This window comes from Halichoeres trimaculatus, unplaced genomic scaffold (assembly GCF_033239565.1).
Source record: "Halichoeres trimaculatus isolate MK-OKI-2021-1 unplaced genomic scaffold, fHalTri1.1 fHalTri1_scaffold_19, whole genome shotgun sequence".
In the NCBI taxonomy this organism is placed as follows: Eukaryota; Metazoa; Chordata; class Actinopteri; order Labriformes; family Labridae; genus Halichoeres; species Halichoeres trimaculatus.
Window position 1 is genome coordinate 28,164,755 of NW_027437197.1, and position 20,413 is coordinate 28,185,167.

The 20,413-nt window shown below is 42.9% G+C and overlaps 1 protein-coding gene across 2 annotated transcripts; it reads right to left on the reverse strand.

Moving 5' to 3' along the window:
* Window positions 1-318: 318 nt before the first annotated feature.
* LOC141808698 (uncharacterized) lies at window positions 319-11,936 on the reverse strand. 2 transcript variants are annotated; one of them, XM_074695375.1, is made up of 7 exons: window positions 11,799-11,936; window positions 10,469-10,537; window positions 3,771-4,501; window positions 2,675-2,974; window positions 2,350-2,505; window positions 2,153-2,245; window positions 319-1,600 (listed from the first exon to the last, which is right to left on the reverse strand). In XM_074695375.1, exons 3-7 carry the CDS (start codon window positions 4,485-4,487, stop codon window positions 1,298-1,300), a joined length of 1,569 nt encoding a protein of 522 aa, XP_074551476.1. In that variant the 5' UTR covers window positions 4,488-4,501; window positions 10,469-10,537; window positions 11,799-11,936; the 3' UTR covers window positions 319-1,297. The 2 variants fall into 2 exon arrangements, with proteins under 2 accessions (XP_074551476.1, XP_074551477.1); XM_074695376.1 differs by having other exon boundaries at window positions 2,350-2,974.
* Between the last annotated feature and the right edge of the window lie 8,477 nt (window positions 11,937-20,413).

A 20,413-nucleotide genomic window follows, 5' to 3' on the forward strand; every position in this document is an offset into this window, starting at 1 on the left:
GCAATGCAAGTAATTTATATACAGCATTTGCAATTTTTTTTTATATTAACTTAACTTTAAGTAGGGCTCACACTATTAGGTTATAAATTCCCTGCATACTTTCTGTATACATCCTATATAAAGTTACACTGTTTCTGTACATTAATTCACTTAGACAAATTAATGTAAGGTAACCAACAACCAAAATTACTAACATAAAATTTAAAAAAAAAACCAGGAGAAAAACATTTCTTTTCATAACATGAAAAACTGTATTTTGTTGAAGAATAAAACAACTTCAACACTGAAGTACGAATTCCTGAGAAAACACAATCAGCCAAAACCCACTTTTCAGCAGTATGTAGGAAAGTACACATGTAGAACCATGTACACAAAACAAAAAAAGAACACAGTTCACATGTTAGGGCAACGTATCCTCTTTCACCAGGCTAACACTTCTGACCATAACATCTGTAAACATTCTTACAACCGTTTATTTCTGAAAACAAACTTAGTGTTTTGCAATTGTATGTGTGAGTATGTGTGTCTGTAGGGATGAAAATTGAAAACCAATTGAAATGAAAAATAGTCCAAGGCATGAATGTAAATGTGTAAATATGTGAACATGAATGAATGTATGAAGACAAGTCACTTGAGGACAAATACTGTCTGACCTCCAACAGCTTCCAACTTCAAACTAAACCTCAATAAACACTGTTTCACAATGGAGTATGTATGTTCAAAACATGGCAATAATCAAGACAAAGTATCCCTTTCTTTTCAAACGACACTTGTGATCAAATAGTGGAAAGAAAAAACACAATTTATAACTGTTAAGAGTATCCCAAACACTCCTGAATTGCAAATTCTAAGCACACGTTATGAACAAATATTGCTGAAAAAAACTTGTAGTCAGTGCATGTGAGCTGCATCATTTCTGGTACAAGTGCAATTAACCGTCCATATTCCAAGGGGCTAACATGGTAGACTAGAGTTCAGCAGTCTTGAACTTCAGCAATGTTCCATACAAGGCTCCCCATATTTGAACAGAGGTAGCAAACATAAAGGCAGTGCATGTGAGCTGCATCCTTTCAGGTACAAGTGAAATGAACTGTCCATATTCCAAGGGGCTAACATGGTAGACCAGAGTTCTGTGGTCTTGAACTTAAGCAATGTTTCACACAAGGCTCCCCATATTTGAACAGAGGTAGCAAACAAAGGCAGTGCAAGTTTTGTAAGTGCTCAAAGCATCATCAATATTCCAAGGGGTAAACATGATGAACTGTAATGTCTCAGCCTCATCATGTATGGCAACAGCTCACTGACAGAGTCTGTTTTTGAGAACTTGGGCTTTCTTAGAGAGAGTGTTGCTGTCAAGCTCCATCACAACTTTCTGGAGCACTTCAAAAGTATACTTCAGTTCAGTGGGGTAGTTGAGGTCCAGAGCATACATTAAGCCAAACAACATTGCAGCATCAAATGCAACATTGTCCAGATCACGCAGTATCATCTGGCCTTCAAGGACGACCCCGATGTCCTCTGGTTTACTGGTGGCATCTGGTTTGATGATGTATATTCCAACAGTGGTGTCCTCAATGGATCCTTGGAAAGCTTCATCAGCCTGAAGAGTGTAAAGTCACAAATGGGACCAAATTAAATAAAAAACACAAATATTTGACTTAACTTCTGTGCTGAAATGAATGCTTTAAAAAGAGTACTTGGTCAATTTTAAAGAGGAAACTTTTTTTTGACATTTTATACCTGCCTTTTGTTATTAAAAAATTCAAGGAGTATTAACAGTTGGCTGAATTTCAGTCCTTTACCCAACCTCAGGTCCCTTAATTTGTGCCAATGTTAGCCCAGAAAACAGACTAAGTTGGGGGTGTCCCACAGCAGTTAGTATGTTGTATAACAAATATACTGAGGAAAAGCATATCCACTTCAAAAATATAAAGAACATACACCAACGTTCCCTTCAGGTATGAGGGTTAAATGTACAAACTAAATATGAAAAATAGTCAGTTATTGTTCACGACTAGTTGAGCAAAGAACATCCTCTTCTCAACTACAGGTTTTATTAATTTAAACAAAATACTGGCTCATTTTTGTTTCAAAAACATACCTACGAGCAAAAAGTTTAATTAAAATACTGACCCCTAATCATCGTACTCACCGTGTACTCTCTCACAAGACTGTTCGGGTCCTCATTTAGGTACACACAGAGTCCCTTGATGACGCATTCCCGTCCTACATCTACATCATCGACCTAAGTTGAGAAGGATATACAGAGGAGATCAGTTGGTTAGAATTATTTCCACAAATACATGCAACTTCAAATCAATATTACCCTTTTCCAAAACACATTCTTACTTCAGCCATGTGTGTCAGAATGCTCTGTAGTCGCTTGCCAATTTGTCCTCCTCTCTTTTCAAAGGGCTTCAGAAGTTTGTCAGAAAGAACATCTAGCTGGGAAAGAAATCTGGATTGCAGTGGTATGGTGGTGATGCGCTTAAATTCTGCATTTATCTGAAAGCAAGACATTAAAACGCATACTTAGAGGGCTTTCATTTAAAGGTTTTATACTGATTAACCACAATGAGCATTGAGAAAGATACATTCACATAGGTATGAATTACGAGCCATCTCAGGATTCATAAGTTGTTTTTTAATAAGTCTATATTTTATACACACCCACCTCACTTGTTTCAAACAGCGCTGGCCATCTTGTTTGAAAGTCTTTAATCATGGGTGTGTCACGAATCAGTTCATATCTCCTATAAGCAAACGTCTTCTCCATTTTCATCTTCACCACTTCCCTGTTGTTCCTCTTTTTAACGTCTGAGAGAAGTTCCACTCTGACACGTTCAAGGCTTGCATCAGATTCTCCAGTGGGGTAGGGAGGACAATAGTTCACCTCAGACCGTCTTGGTCTCTTGATGCCAAAAGCAGCACTTGCTCTGCCCTCTGGGTTGTGCTTCAGGGAGTTTACCATCACCTCTCGGTTCTCGGTTGCTAGGCGCTACCCAAGTAGCTGCCTGTTGCAGCAGCTCTCTCGTCTTTGTCCGTTTCTTGTAACTTTTTCGTCTCTTTTTCGTCATCTTTATATTTGGAGTGGATCATCACTTTGTATGGTTCATTGTTGGTCACGGACACCAAACTCTTTGTGGCTTCGGCGGTATTTTTTACTACTTTTCTCCTGTGTTTGTCTGGAGATCCTACATGTAACCATGGCTGCATTGTTTACATGCAAAATTAGCTGTTAGCAGCCTGTAGCATGTCAATGCCAACTAGTGTAGGGCTTGATGATTTCCCTTGAGCTGAGGAGGAGGAGGTGAGGACGAAGTGCTGGTTCTCGGATGTGAGCTGGGAGGTGACGACGTGGACCTGCCCTTCCATCCATCGTTGTTGGGAATGTGGGATCTCGCTCCGGGGGATGGATGAGCTAGCTGTGCTAACCCAGCGGCATTGTGCTGTTCACGGACGTGGCTGACGGAGCAGACATCGGACGCCGCGACACATCGGAGGAGCTTCGCCTGCTGTGAGCAGACAGGATCCAGGAGACAGAGACTGAACAGACTGCTGGGGAGGCTCAGTCCTGGACCCTGTGGAAGTGGAGACTGGCTGGGCTGGAGAGTGGTGGACGGGATGTCGTCATCTAATTTCTTATGGACATTTTTGCACTTTCAATACTCTTTCTTACTTTTGTTTTCTTAAATGCTGCGGTGACTCCTGAATTTCCCCTCGGGGATAAATAAAGTATTTTCTATTCTATTTCTATTCTATTCTATCACCTCCGGACACCCCAGCTTTCTCAAGTGAGTGCGATAAATTGCCAGTTTGTTTTTTAAGCTGGCTTTCCACCCTGCATATCCAGTCAGTGAGCCTTTTTCGGTCAGGCAGGGATGCTTGGCAATAAGGGCCTCTCCTACCGTGTTAAACTGTTTATTAGTTACATACACTTTGTACCTGACTATTTCTTGCACCAAGCCTTCAAGAATGTTTGACTTCAGTTTAGGATCTGGAGTAAGTAAGGTACCAGTTTCTTTGTATGCTATGTTGCCCTGCTCAAGTTTCAGTTCCGCATCATAGCTTAACTTAGGAACATGGAAGACGCTTGGCCAAAATGACCTGGAGCTGGACGACTCTGATGAATCTGGTGAAGAGAGTATGTCTGTGTCAACACACCCACTAGACAGGGATGAAGATTCCTCGGATATATAAGGGCACAAATCAGCGGCAGAGGTGGAACACTGGGAAGTTGAGGCTTCTGTCATGTGAATCACTCTGATGGTGCTTCTGTTCTGTACTTCATCCATTGAGGTTAGGTTCATAAATTCATTTCCAAATAGTTCATCCATAAACTGAAGTCTGAAGTTTGAGTCAAGGCCACATTGTCTTTGTACCTCACCAACAAGTTCACTGACTGATCCAGGAAGTCCATTGCTGAAAGTCAATCTTTGGCAGCTGTTGTCCCCCAGGATGACTTTGAGAATGGTAGGGGGATCCATATTTTTGTCTTATTCTGTGAAAAGGATGAAAAAGACTCAATTTTAAAAAAGAATACTGCATATTGTTTAAGTTTACACACACACACACACATTTCATTATTTTAAAAGGAAAATAATTATTCTATGAGATGTTAGGTTTCTAATTTTTAAATTACTCAGCCAATTTAATTCAAAGCTGAATTAAGATTAATTCATTTTTGGGTTTAGATATGCCGACGTACAATGTGAACCCCTATGTATGAAATACCATGTGGTAAAACACCAGGCTAGAGGTAAGAACAGTAGAAAGAAGAATCCTTATGTGCTGGTTAGTAGTGTGTGACAGACAACATAGATAAAGACCATTGAAAATATTTATGAAAAAAAAACAATTGTGTATTGTGCAACACCTATATCCATCCCTTTACAACCTAACAGTACTAAAATACTACATGTCGAAACAAAGCTTGAGGCAGAATGAGAAGGATTTGTCAGTTGCACTTTTAGAAACAACAATTAAAGTTGGTCTTTTCTCTCACTCCTCTTGAATGGATGCCTACAAACTGGCACCTGGTTGCCTCTAAGGATGCTCTAATTGAATGGTCATAGATCGTTATTGGCTGATATACATTCCATATAGAAAAACCAGTGGCTTCTGTATAGGCCAATCAGATGAGTCATTCAGATGACAAAGCTGACAGCCCAAAATTAAAAACTGAGCGGCATAGATTTCAATGTAGCCATGAACGATTTTCAAATGTTCAAGTTTAAATGTTCAATGCAGATAAGGCCCCATCTGTCATTACTTGCTTGCACTCTGTATTATTCTTCATAATTAGATGCTAAAATCCCCCAAATACACCTATCATATTTCTACAGACAGATTGAAAAAAACACGCCACTGAAAAAAAGTTAAGTGCTCAGAATCATCCTCAACACAGTACAATGGGATAAAATATAGACAAAGGGTGTGATGCAGACACCACCCCAGAAATCTTGGGGTGATGATTGAAAAGGATTCAAAACATTTTTCCCATAAAATGAAAATACTATTCATTTTGCCTTTAAAATGTATGCAATATTAAAAAGAAAACCTGTCCTAAAAGACCCTGCCTGTATTTATTATCTTGCTATGCTATGTGAGGGATGTGCAACCTTTCTTTTGGCTCAATTAATGCAACTCTAAATTGTGTTTACAAAGGGTAACTGAAAAATCAAGTTAATGTGCCCTCAACTGTTGAGTACCAATCTGACAGTCAACCAACCTTTTATGCAGATATGCCTCTTTAAGGTCACCATCCGCCTCGATCCAACCGTATAATCGGCCAGTGAAAAAGGTGTCATTGAGTTGACCGAGTGCCACAAGTTTTGTTTCTCTTGAAGGTGAAAAGTTTACCTCAAAGGCTCTGTAGTGTTCACTGTACCACCCACATAGTTCTTCTACAATGAGGAACAACTCCTCGTTTATAACACACATCTGAATGATTTCAGCAAACTCCGTTAACCCACTTACTGATCCATGGGCAACTATCATACCTTTGCAGTAGGCTGTGCCACTAATTGATGCACTCTTGGCAAGATGCACTTCAGATAGGTTTGGATATTTAGATCTGATAGCCTGAACCACCTCCTCTTTCAATACATCAAGTGGAACTGTGGACACACTTGGTAAGTGGAGGGTAGATTTACCATAAGATGGTGAGTTCATGTGAAATGCAATCATCATCTGATGTTTTGAAGCCAAAGTCAGGGGTACATTTTTAAAGCAACTAGAGTGCCTCACAATCTGCTTAAAAAAGCTATGTTTGGCTTCAAATCGCATTGTCCACAGTGCAACAAGAGGGCCAAAACATTTCATCATCTGAGGATAGTGCTCAAGATAGTGATGCTTAGGTAGAAGTCTTTTATCAGGAAACAGCTCTTGGTACCTCTGTCTGTGCTCAACTATTTTGCTTTCAAGATACGAGATGGATTCGTCAGTATGCAAAGGAGCAACAACCAACTCAACGATATCCTTTAAATCCATTAAGACAAGCCAAGCAGGCTCATCCTCTGGCACTAAAAGTCCAATCAAAAACAGAAGAAACCTCAGTAGGCTCCAATTTTCATGGGCGTTGCCTCCGATAGTTTTCCGACCAAAAAGATTTTGTGGTACAACATTTGGCTTATTTGTTTTGTCTGACCATTCAAACGGGAACACCAAAATAGCTTTATTCAGCTCATCTAATGTAAACAACTTTTTTGATATCATTAATGACAAGCAATAAGCCAACTCGACCGGCACAATACCTTCCAAAATATCGTGACCAATGTCGGGAGGATACCCAGAGACAACATGAAAACGGGACAGATTATTGGTTAAAACGCATCCACGTTTGACACCAACACAATGAGTGTTATCACTGAGTGCTGTCTTTACATGACCTGCATGCACCTCTTTAGTTCTAAGGCTGAAAACACCAGAAGCAACACAGTCAGATTCAATTTCACCACGGTTAGCTGTGCAAAAGCAGCAAAAGAAATCCCCCGAAAAACTTTCAGTGAAGCCTGCAATACTGTGTGCTCCCAAGTTATCAGCCACAACACTCTGCACAGTACCTTTCAGTGACACACCTAATAAAGGGACATACACACCATGCTCCTCTAAACTTTTAAGATCTTGCAGAAGAGGCTCCAGCACTCTGTCAAAACCATATGTTTTCACATCAACACTTTTGCAAAGTATTGCAAGGTAAATAGATGTCAAAGATGAGTGAGAGCCAGGTGGAAGATTACCTAGTACCCAGTACACACCACACAGCTTGTGCTTCTTACGAGAGGTACCTAAAGGGTTGCAGATCTCAAAATCATCCACGTACAGACGCAGTGATATTCGTAACTCCTCAGCATTCAAAAAGCTGTTTTCTTTAAAATGCAAACCATCTTCAGGGGACCTTAACTCATAATCAGCATCAAGTTTAATGTCCTGGTGTCCTCTATGATTCTCAATAAATTTATCAAGAATATATCTGCAATTTAATATTTGCTGCAAGGATTTAAGCAGTGGGACATACTGAAAAGTCTGTTTCTTTTTATGATCAAGTATGTAGGTAATTGGTTCCACAACACTGAATTTTCCCTTGTAATATTGGTTACGCTGATATGAAGTACTAAGTGGGCCACCTTTTTCAATTGCTCTTTGAACTGGGTTAGCTGAGCAAATAGCTGTGGTGATTTCTGTAACTACAGAGTCATCAAGCTGGAGATTGTTACGCTCAAGAATATCATTTACTAAGCTTCTAGAGAATGGAACTGATGCAGAGTTTATCAAGTAGTAAACTTCCTGTAAGAATTCATCAATAGCTGTACCTGGAACATGCACTAAATATTCCAACTTAAGCAAGGATGCTGCAAGCTGCTGCTGAATTACACCTGGAAGTGCCTCGTGATGGCTTTTCCGATCTAGTGATGTATCAGAAACTTCCTCTTCCACACTCTCTTCGTCCTGGCAATCAGAAAATGAATCATGCAACGATGGTGATGCTAACTTAGTTGTTTTCACAATACCTGGTATAAAATCAGTTAGGGTGTGAGGTGTATGCTGTCGACTCTTGTGAGACTTAAACGTTCCATAAATACTGGTTTGAAAACTACAGCCTAAAAACATGCAACAAACATTTTCATTTCTCCTCAGATGTGTGTTGATATGAACAAAGTACTCCCTTTCATTTGCTAGATTTTTACATGCACATAAGTGGCAGCTAAAAGTAGCCAATTCTTTTTGCAACGGACTAACCTGTTTGGAATGCACTCTACTTTGATGTACAATTAAAGCATTCCATGTCTTAAATGTGCATGGACATTTTGAATATGTACATGGGTAATGGGTTGTGCGTCCAAAATGTGGACATCTCAGAGAAGCTTTCTTGAACAACATCGCCGCCTCTGACGACATCAGCTTGGCTTCCAGCACCACTGTCAGGAACCTGGGAGTTCTTTTGGATCAGGACCTGTCCTTTAACTCTCACATCCAACAGGTCTCAAGGACGGCATTTTTTCATCTTCGCAATATCAAGAGAATTAGACACATCTTGTCTCGGAGCGACGCTGAGAAACTGGTCCATGCTTTCGTTTCTTCTAGGCTGGACTACTGTAACTCTCTTTTATCCGGCTGTCCTAATAAGTCTATTAGGACTCTTCAGCTGGTTCAGAATGCTGCTGCTCGGGTACTGACTTGGACTGGGAGGAGAGAGCACATCTCTCCAGTGTTAGCGTCTCTACACTGGTTACCTATAAAATCTAGGATAGAGTTTAAAATTCTTCTTTTGACTTACAAAGCGCTTAATGGCATCGGGCCATCGTATCTTAAAGACTTAATTGTTCCGTATAATCCGTCTAGGTCTTTGCGTTCTCAACATGCTGGTCTGCTCGTTGTACCTAGGGTCTCTAAAAGTAGTATGGGAGGTCGAGCCTTTAGTTATCAGGCTCCTCTTCTTTGGAATAACTTACCGGTTGAGGTCCGGGGAGCAGACACGGTCTCAACCTTTAAGAGTAGACTTAAAACTTTCCTTTTTGATAAAGCTTACAGTTAGAGCTGGATCAGATCTGAACCAGCTCTTAGTCATGCTGCTATAGGTTTAGACTGCTGGGGGGAACTGACACACAGGGCTCCTGTTTCCCTCTTTTACTGTCAGTCTAACTTCTAGTCTTACTGTCCTGTTATAGTTACTGACCATACACCTCTCTGGGAGGGTCTGAGTTTGTCTTGTAGGTTCCTGGGGATCGGTGAAGAAGACGGCCTGCTGCTGTGCTCCTGTCCGACACCAGCTGCTACAGCTTTGGATTTGGCCTGCTGGTTTCACCTTAACTGTCGCCACAGCGCCAAACTTCAGACTCCGTCTGTTTCTCTCTCTCTCCCTTTCTGTGTGTGTGTGTGTGTGTGTGTATGTGTGTCTGTGTGTGTGTCTGTGTGCGTGTGTGTTTATCCCTACCCCCCCCCCCCCCCTCCTTTTTTCTCCCCCCCCCCCCCCCCCCCCCTCTCTCTCCCACTCTCTCTCCTCTATCTGTCTCTCTCTAACCCCAACACAGTCGAGACAGATGTCTGTCTAACATGAGTCTGGTTCTGTCCGAGGTTTCTGCCCGTTAAAGGGAAGTTTTTCCTTGCCATTGTAACTTGCTAAATGCTGCAAAGTCCTGTACTCATGGTGGATTAAGATAAGATAAGACTTCTTATCTTGTCTTGATGTTGGGTTTCTGCTAATAAAATTTTATTAACATTTACGGGTCTAGACCTGTAAATGTTTTTGTAAAGTGTCTTGAAATAACATTTGTTATGATTTGGCGCTATATAAATAAAGATTGATTGATTGATTGATTGATGTTTGAGTTTGTAATGGTGTAGTAGTTCTAACCTACTTGAAACAACCACTGAACACCCCTTACAGTGCCACATTCACTGTGGAGAAAAAAAGGGTGAGGTAGGGAGAGAGAGAGAGAAATTACTGGCAAGCCAACCCAACACACCCCCCACACAGCTTCCTCACTAACAGTTCCACACTTCTTCATAGTTATTTTATTGTGTTATTCAAATGCACACTTGTCAAAAATACTGTGATCAAATACTGCAAAAATCCTAACTTCAAGAGGTATAATATACAGTGCTGAAACAGTCCTATGGAGATGTTGACTCAGCAGGTCACTTTGAGGGTGCACTTGAATTGCTTTCAGAGAGGAATTTCTTTCATTAAACACACATCATTTACATAAGCCAGGTTATACTTCATAATCAGACACAAATCTTTGAAACTATTGTCACAAGGATGACACAATACCTTGATGATAGTAAGATTGATTGCAGCCGTGATGTATTAGCATATATTTGCAGAACTAGTAAACTGGACAATGTGTATTTTCTTGACATTTTAACACTATATTAATATTTCAGAAATTAATAGCAATGTTGTCATATACATAACTTTTGACTGTCTGTGTAAAGAAATCCAAGTAACTTGAATAATACTCACCATTTACTACAGAGCCTTTGGAATGTGTCACATGCAAAGCTGTCACTGGTCTGTGACTGGACCAAATACCTATTCAGGAAAAAAAAAATACAACAGACAGTGCATTAAAACTATGACCTACATCAGACCTGGGCAAACTACGGCCCGCGGGCCACATCCGGCCCTTTGTACGTCCCTGTCCGGCCCGCGTGAGGTCAATCATAAACATAAACATGAAACTCGTGCGGGTGCATATGTCTTAATACCCCATCTACCACGGGCACTGAACAAGACATTGTGGATTGAATTCTTCCTCTCTTTCACTGGCTCAGTCTGTCTCCTCCACCTGAACTCTCTGCTGTTCTGAAGACAGAGTGCCGTCGCGTACACGCGCAGCGCGTATTCGCATCACACACTGAAGACGGACAGAACTTAACAACGACACGCGTTTCACTATTTTAGAGTCAGCATTCTCACTATAAAATTCACGCTGCTCTAAACTTTCCTGATTGAAGAGGATGCTGCGTTAGAGCAGAGCTACGTTAGTTAAGGCTCTGACAAACTCTTCATCAATAAGTGCTGCACAGTTATCTGTCTCTGTCTCTGAGGTCTCCTGCAGCGTCTCTGGATCAAACCAACTAAGAGAGAGGGGTGGATGGTTTCTGAGTTTTCGATATAACGCCCAAGTACGGGACTTGATTTGACTTAGTAAAATATTAGAGCTCACAGAAGCAAACTTAAATTTTGGGGACTATCAGGAGAAATCACAAGCGAAGAGATTTGCGGGAGAAAGGGTTTAAAAAATGGGAAATTCCCTCCATATTCAGGAGTGTTGGCAGTCTGCCAGCACTCTCAATCGGTAAAAGTGAGTTCATGTATGACAGATATTGACAAAGACGAAAACTTAAGACATTTTCTCTTTCATTTTAGGATTCAATAATTGTTTTTTTTCTACTTGACCTATACACCACAGTTTTACATAACCTAAAATAAACATTTACAGAGTGCTTTATTCTTCTGATAATCAGTTCCAGCTATTCAAAATATTTAATTTAGAGCATTTTACGATGGAAGAAAGTTGGTGGCCCTCTGACACAATTCAGGTTCCTCATGTGGCCCCTGGTAAAAAAATTAATTGCCCACCCCTGACCTACATCATGGTAAGAATCTTAAAAGGACTGTTGTGTGAGACAGCATTTGTTTAACTAGGAATTTGACTCCAGTAAATTACATTGCAAAAGTCGCATACTGTGAACAAAATGTTGTTGTTTTTTTAGAAATTAATAGCAAAATTTGAAGACCAAGTAAAACATATAATGCAAATCATCAAAATCACTTCAATAATACTCACAATTTATAATAGAGCCTGTGAAACTGTGTTCAAAGTGAGTGGGGGGTCACCTGGTTTTCCACTCTCAAATACCTATAAATGAATAAAAAATATATATTTTTAAAATCTCTTTGTCATGTCCTGGTCCTTCAGACAGTCATTTAGCCTGGATGAAAAAAAAAATCAGTATGATCTTAATACTGAAACGATCTCTGAGAGACTGGAATAAACTTCAGCTTAATTCACTCAATCCAGCCGTGAATCAACTTCACAATCGGTTACTTTAGGGCTTTTGACTGCAACTGCTGTGACAAAATCAGTTAACGCTGTATTGTCCTTGTATTATAACGCAATGAGGCGATACCCTCCTCTCTCTCCTGATTCAACCCGCAGCTCGCTTTGCCTCTGTCTCTCCCTGAACTGCGGGACGATCATGCCCGCTTTATTTTGACAGTTGTTAAGGAAGAAAGTCGACTAATTCTGCATTGTCTCCCCCTAAAACTAAGTTTAAAAAAGGGCACAATGTCCCTCCTCTGTGCTCAGTTTTTAACACTTACAGTCAGGCCGTCTGCCCGCTCACTGTCGGTACACTGTGTGTGTGCTTACGTGTGTGTGCGTGCGGGGCATTTGTGTGTGTTCGTGGCATAGTGACGTGACCGCCATCGTTGCTTTAACTGATTTGTTTTTACTGTAAATACAGGAAAAATGGCGTATTGGTTCACCAGCATAGACTTGAAAGGTTAACGTAAATTGAAGGAATGATGCTTACCGATAACCGTCATGCTACAGCTTCACTCTCCCTCTGAAGCAGGCTCATGTATGGGCAAGCACATGCGACGGTTACAGCCCCCCCACCCCCACTGTTAAGCTAACTCGAACATTAACTTCATTGCCATGAATAGCCCTCTAAAGAGTGCATACGACGAAATTTAGATTAAAGTTCAAATATTTACTATATTCAAACATGTGTTTTGTGTACATTTAAATAAATGTGATAAAATAAAATACTTGCCAACAGCCGCGTATGTATGGCAAATGCGTGTTACCTTAAGCTAACCTGAGCATTGACATTGACATTAATATGTTGCTCGGTAGAGCACATTAGCTTGGTTAAAACAGTACATTAAGGTCACTACCTGTAATTCTGACCGAAATTTTACAATATTAAATTCATCTTTACCTTGTAGGGAGCCGTCTAAACACGCATTCCTCTTCCAGCCTTAGCGAAAAGATGACGGATGTACAGCTCTCCCTCCAAAAACAGGATCCACAGGGGGCGGAGTTTCCGGACCAAACATAACTATTTCCTTTTTTTTGGAACATGACTGAAACTTGTTCACTTCACATTCCTCAAGATCACAAGTAATTAACATGACTTACATATGTTTTGAGGAAGAACAAGAATAAATTGTGTTGTATTTGCGAACTACGTATATGAAAATTGAACAACCCCCTCTTTCCCCTTTTTTCAGTGTAGTGTCTCCTCCTGCAGCTCCTGAGCCTGTTTTCCTGTCGGCTGTGGGGTAAACTGTCTCTGACTGACAGCCTGATGGATCTGCTTACAGACAGCCTGTGTGGGATGTTTGGAGCTGGAGGCCTCTCTTCAGGCTGAGTCTGGAGTATCCACTGGAAGTTATTTATCAGTGTCTGTCTTCTGCAGACTGAAGTGAAGTCCGGACCTGTCACCAGGCTGGACTCAGCCCTTCTCTGGATATGCTTTCTGACTGTGGAGATGCCTGTTTCTGAACTTCAGGAGCTTAAATAAGCTGCAGAAAGTCATTTTTATGATTTCAAGCCGCCCATGTCCTACTGATCTATTTATTTCCTGCAGGTTGTTCTTAGACCTGAAATAATTAACACAGCTAGCTGTGTGAGCAGCCCTCTCTGTGAACCTGCACGCACTCTCTCTTCAGCAGCTTTATACGTGCTGCTGATAAAGTGGGGCCCTATAGATGTCATTTTAAACATCTTTACTCTGCAGCCTCTGATAGTCTCCTCCTCAAGCTCAGTGGAGTAGCTCTTAAACAGGAAGCTGAAAGCCTGCTGTAAAGAGCGCCCCTTTGCCTCAGCTCATTAACTCAGAAGTTTGGAGGAAAGAAACTTCAAGTCAAAGTTTGGATGCTAAAAACAGTAGCTGAGCTCCCAGGAGTTTGTGTAGGTGGCTCTGAATTCCAAACAGAGAGCGCCCAAAATAATGAATACGAAGCAGAGGGTTATAATAACTTCATGTCACCACTCCAGGCTTGTTAGAAGACAGCGTGTGTGTGTTTGAAGAGTGTGTGTTTGAGGAGTGTGTGTTTGTTTGTGTATCATTAAAACAAGAGGAATGTAAAAAACATAGAGGCTAACAGTTGGTGAATGGAGACATGTGAATCCATCTGTGCTGCTTCCAAATGAGTCCCAGCTGTGAGGCCATTACCAACATGGACTCATTACTTTACTTCTGTCACATCATTACATCAACTCCTCCACTTATCAACAGCGTTCTCTTCTCGTTCTGCGCTCTGCTGTTATCCTTTATGCTCCATTACAGCTGATTGGGAGGATTAGCCTCAGTAAACACAGATGGAGCCCTGTCAGGGCTGGATAAAGGGTCTCAAACAGTCAGCGCACCTACCAACGCTGGTGTCACTGCAGAGGAACATAAACTGTCATGCTCCGGACAACCAGAAGGGAGCAGCACCCCTCGTTTCACCAAACAGGCCTGAACGTGCAGCAGTGCATAGGGATCATGATCCTGTGAGGAACTGCATTCTTCCCCCAGTAAAGAACTCGGGTTCTGCTCCTGGACAAGTGTCAGCCATCAGGGTGAGCTCTACACCATCAGGCTTCAGGATCTGCTCTGACTGTCCGACCACAGGAGCCTGCAGATGACCCTGTTCAGCCAAACACTAAACCAAAGACCCTCCAGGAGTCGGCATGTGTTTCTGAGCAGCTGCTTTCTGCCCATAGCCTGATCCTCACCTGCAAAATGAAGCAAACAGCCCCGCCTCTGAGAGGGGAGGCACCAAGCCTGCCCCAGCAGGACCACATGCTGCTAGCTGCCAGCTACTAGCTGACCACGCTGTTTGGCTAACCCATGAGTCAGTCCTGGTCAACACTTTGAGTCTGCGTCCCTGTGATGGGGCCAGGAGCAGCTGTGATGGTACAGAGACCCCGAGCTCCCCGAGCTGGTGGATAGATCTGCCTTCATGAGCTCAGAGCTCTGCTGTACCTTCGCTATCTGTTCCCATGGTTACCAATACACTCTTGGGGGAGGCAGAGAGCTCTAACCTGTCAGAAACCAGCACAGCCCATCAACACTTGTGCTGAGCAGCAGGTGGAGGGCTCAGCAGGAGGTAAGAGTCAGATCAAAACAGAGCCGACACGTCAGCGCTCGGTGCTGCAGCTCGTTATCACACAGCTGTTATCAGCTCAGAGGCTCGCTCTGAACAAAGAGGAACTTCTGCCTCTAGATCCAGCTTCACAAAGAGCCATGGGACCAGAGGAGGCTCATCCATACAGACATGACTCTGTTCCTCACCTCCAGCTCCCAGGATTCATTAAACGCTGAGGGCACAGTGTCCAGCATCTCCAGATATCTGTGCTCCTGTTACAACCTGACACCGCTTCAGGTTAATCTGCTCTCTGCTTTACAAGCTGTTTGCATGTGGAGCAAAGGCTCTAAAGGCTGTGAGTTTATTAAAACGTTAACTCATCCTTTAGTCTTTGGACAGAAGACTGCAACCCCTCTGAGAGTTTCTCTGCAAGAGTCCATTTCTGTTAAAAAAAAAAAAAACAGTCTACTGGAGGTCTGAGTGAAGCCTCTCCAACCAAACCCTGCTGCCAGACGTCCTCCCCACAGTGCTCGGTGTTTCCACGTGGGTCACCAGGGTCTGACAGAAACACCACTGACACAGCATGGGACTAAAGGCTTAACCTGTCCTGGTGTCAGAGCTTTGCCTCAGCAACATCCACAAAAGGCACAGATGGAATGACCAGGCAGAAATCAGCATGCAGTGGGTCCATAGAGCTGAACATGAAGAGCTGAGCATACACACACACACACACACACACACACACACACACACACACACACACACACACACACACACACACACTGACAGACACACTGACAGACACAAACAGACACAAACAAACACACACACACACACACACACACACACACACACACACACACACACACACACACACACACACACAAACAGACACAAAGACACACACATGCTGTTAACACGCTGGTTTATAAAACCACTGATCAAATGAACCAATTACAGAGAATTTCCACACTTCCTGAAATGATCATCAAATGATCCAACACTTCACCTGCTAAAAGGGAAATCTGACCAGGTTTAAGGACCCAGTTTAACTGGACTGAGCAGGAACAGGACCCGCCCCGAGACAGCAGGAAGTAGTTCAGAGACACATAGGAAGAAGGGGCTAACTGCAGAGAGGCTGACATTTTGTTTGCTTTAGTTTGAGCACATAGCAGAGGAGCTGGGGGGACGTGAGCATCATGAGAAAGAGCTGGAGAGCTGCACATACTAAACAGCTCCTGTGGAAACATCTGCACAGACACCACTGAATAGATAAGCTCACCAAATCAAAGCATTTACATAAATACAACCTCAGCCTGCTCCAGCTTATCGGAGCCTTTAAACATGCCGTGTAGTTCATGCTGCTGACATGCTGAGTTAGCAGCAGGTTCAGAGTCAGCCAACACCTGTGGATCTCTGCTGGAGCTGGCTAAGTGGAAACTCGGTTTGAGTTAAACTCACTGGATTCACTCTTACACTGACGTTACAGACCACTGACTGAGACGAGACCAGAGGTCTGACTGCTCCAAGACAGACTTTACTGTTCGGACTGCCTGAAAGAGGGACACCGCTGAAACCCACACAGGAGGGCTCAAACCTGAGATTTCTCCAGGACATGCAAAAACATAACTCAGGTCAAGACTAGGTTAAACTCAGGTTAAACCTCGGTTAAATTCAGGTCAAACTCAGGTTAAAATCCTCTAGGACCCAGGAAAAACCTAGGTAAAACTCAAGTTAAAGTCACATTAAACTCAGGTATAACTCATGTTAAACCTAGGTTAAAAATCAGGTTAAACTCATCTAAGACCCAAGTTCAACTCAGGTCAAACTGAGGTTGATCTCAGGTAAAACTCTGGTCAAACTCAGATTGAACCCAGGTCAAATCCAGGCTAAACTCATGCCAAACCCAGGCTTAATTTGGGTTAAATCTATGCTGATCCCAGAATGACTTCAGGTCAAACCCAGGTTTGACTCTGGTTAAACCCAGCGTAAACTGATAAAACCCAAGTTAAACCCAGGTCATACTCACACCTTCCTCTGAGGACTGTCTAAGTTGTGTTGATCACCTGGACACCTGTGATTCTTTTTGATGTGCAAACAGGGTCATGACGTGCACACCTTGGACCAAACAAACAGGGGGCAGGTCACTTTTCCTGGTTCAGTCCAAGTTCAGTTCCTGCTGTTACCACTGATTGAATCCACAGAGTCTTTCCTTTCAGGATAGATGACATGTCTCATTCTTTACTGCTAAACCTTGTTAGCTGGCCTAGATTCATCAGAGGGACTGAGGTCTGACCCGACCACACATACCGGGAATAGCATTAAGAAACAACTGACTTTTATGCTGATAATCTAATTCTATACCATGGATTATAAACAGGCTGGATTAGGGTTAGGGTTCCTGAGACTCTTTCAGATCACTGAGGATTAGACTTTTCAAAGCACACAATAAACAAAGCAAGACACAGACAAACTTAATTTGTGATAATATCTGATAATTATCCCACACAGAGCCCTGGCGCCGTTTTCAGAGCAGCTTTGAAGACGAGGGCTATGGGCTCTGTTTCTGTGGCCCAGTTTAGACCTTTTTAGCATGAAATCTACATAAAAGATATCTACAAATAAAAGTGTCATTAAAGTTTACAAAGTTAACTGAGCTCAGATCTGCTTAACTGGGTCCTGACCCTAAAGGATGAATACTTGAATCTTCAGTCAGACCTCAGACCCTCAGACCCTCAGATCCTCAGACCCTCAGACCTCTGATCCTCAGACCCCAGACCCCAGACCCTTGGAGGGCTCTACCACTGACCTGCAACCAGCTGAGGGAACAAAAAGCTGCTCAGCCTGAATGAACACATTTCCTGCACATGCTGGTCTGAGCACTCAGACTCCAGTCTTCATTAAACCTGTTATCATCCACACTGATCTGGGGTATGCAGAAACAGATCTTATTTCTGACAAACAAAGGCATCAGAGGCTGTGCTGCAAGCTCCCACACAGCGTTTCTGTAAATAGACTGGAACATCTGGCTTCTCTTTCCTTTCATTCTGCTCTCAACAAAGGTGGTCGCTGTTCTCCTAGCTCTGTCCTCCCTTTCTGCCCTGCTTGCTCTTGGTCTGTCTCTATCTGAACTATCGGAGCCTCTCTTTGTATCCTATCCAAAGCATAAAATCATAGATTGATTCGCTGGTCTCTCAACTGATCAAATTTTCAAATTTTCCCAACGAGGAAATTGGGCAAAGAGGAGCCCGCCTGCCCCAGTGGAACGTTTGCAGCCAGGTATACGATCGACTTCTGGGACACTTGGAGGACCGTATGCCTGTTCTTTTTTCCGTTGAGGATGTTAAAGATGTCTACATATTTGGATTCATGATAACAGCCTTTCTGCTGTTTGGAGTTGGTTTTCTGATTTATCACAAACTTCAGAAGACGCTTCAGAGGACGCAGGCAGCACTTTTGGCAATCGACAAGCAGCCTGTCATTGACGGATTGTGCAGGGCTGTCGACACTCAGACTCAAGGGATATGTAAACTTAATGGCAGGCAGGATGTGATTCCTGAACTTCTTCCCATGATGGATAAAAACTTGGAGAATTTGTCATCTTGGCTGGGCTGTAATGGGCCTCCAAATTAGGTCATTTGGAATCGCCACAGGGATGACCAGAGAAATTCTAAGGCAGATGGAAAATTACAGTGAGTCTGTCTGACCCAAACAATCTTTATCTCTCTTTCGGCTCCTCTGAGTCAGCTTTGGTAGGCTGATAACGCTCTACTCTCCTGGATGCTGCAGAGAGATGCTCTACACCCTCCCATCCTACACCTTCTTCCTGTGAGCTTGTCTCTGGATCAGAACTCTTTGAGGCCGTCTCCACGGAGACAGACGTGGTCTTGGCATGATCAGACGGCAGACATTGTTGAAGTCCATGGGCTTACACATACACACACATGAAGTCACATGGCACACACACAACCTCAGACTGAACGCCTTCTTTGGCTCCGTTACAGTTCAGCTGCAGAGGGTTGATGTGCACGTGCCTGAGTAAGGCAGCGTGCACACCCCTCGGTGGCTGAGCAGTGACATTTGTGCAAGTCTTCCAGTTTTTGTCTGTTGTTATCATGTGCCTACATGCTGAGGTGAGGTGTTTTTTTCTTGATCTCAAACTAGGACCCCTGCTGGGGGCTAGTCTGGAATGGACCTTTTTTCCCTCTCTTCTCCCAATGTTGTTATTTCATATCTATTATAAAGGGGGGGTGGTGGACACGCTAGCAGCTCCTAGGTTTCTCCCATTCCTGTATTCCTCCCATGTCTGAGTTTGTTTTCTTATATGTCTTGAAAGGGATGTAATTGAAATGAATTTTTCCCTTGGGGATCAATCAAGTGTTCTGATTCTTCTCGGAGAACGTGCTGCTCTCTGTGCTGGCACCACCACCAGGGAAACCTGTAGCTGTTCAAACCGCTCAGTTAGCTTTACCTACCACTCTTTTAAAACCAGCGGCCATGAGATAAAGGCAGAGGGGGATCTGAGAGTCTGCTTCCTGATGGGGGGATGATGTGAACAGTTCTCTAAGAATGCTCACAGTCACATCCTTTACCTGCACCTAAAGCTGAGTAATGACCCACTCTCAGTGAACAGTTTCTACTTCAGATTAACACAGATTACATTTTATCTCATGCTGGGATTAAAACAGGTTCACTTCCTGTCTGTATCATCCATGGTTTTTTAGAATTCAAAACCCACAGGGTGAAGTTTAACACCATCAAACTTTAAGTTTCCACCTTAATAAAATTCAAACCGACTAATCCACTGTTTCGATGCATTTAGCAGATAACCTGAAAGAACAGAGACCAACAAACAGGCAGTCACCGATGTCTTCTCACCTGAGAGAGCTCCATCCTCAGCCGGGTCTTTGGGTCATCTCTGTCTCTACAGATCACCACCATCATGATCAGAAGCAAGTCTGCAGGGTCTACAGGGTGCCTGCAGGGTCTACAGCATGTCTGTAGGGTCTACAAGGTGTTTGCAATATCTGCATGGACTTACAGGGTGTCTGCAGGGTCCACAAGGTTTCTGCGCTATCTGTAGGGTCTACAGGGTGTCTGCAGGGTCTACAAGGCGTGTGCAATATCTGCAGGGTCTACAGGGTGTCTGCAGGGTCTACAGGGTATCCGCAGGATCTGCAGGATGTGTGCAATCATTCAATGAGAAACATGGTGACAGAGTCAGAGCACAGTCAGTCCACAGTCAGTCCACAGTCAGTTCAGAGTCAGTTCAGAGTCAGTTCAGAGTCAGTCCAGGGTCAGAGCAGAGCCAGACCAGGG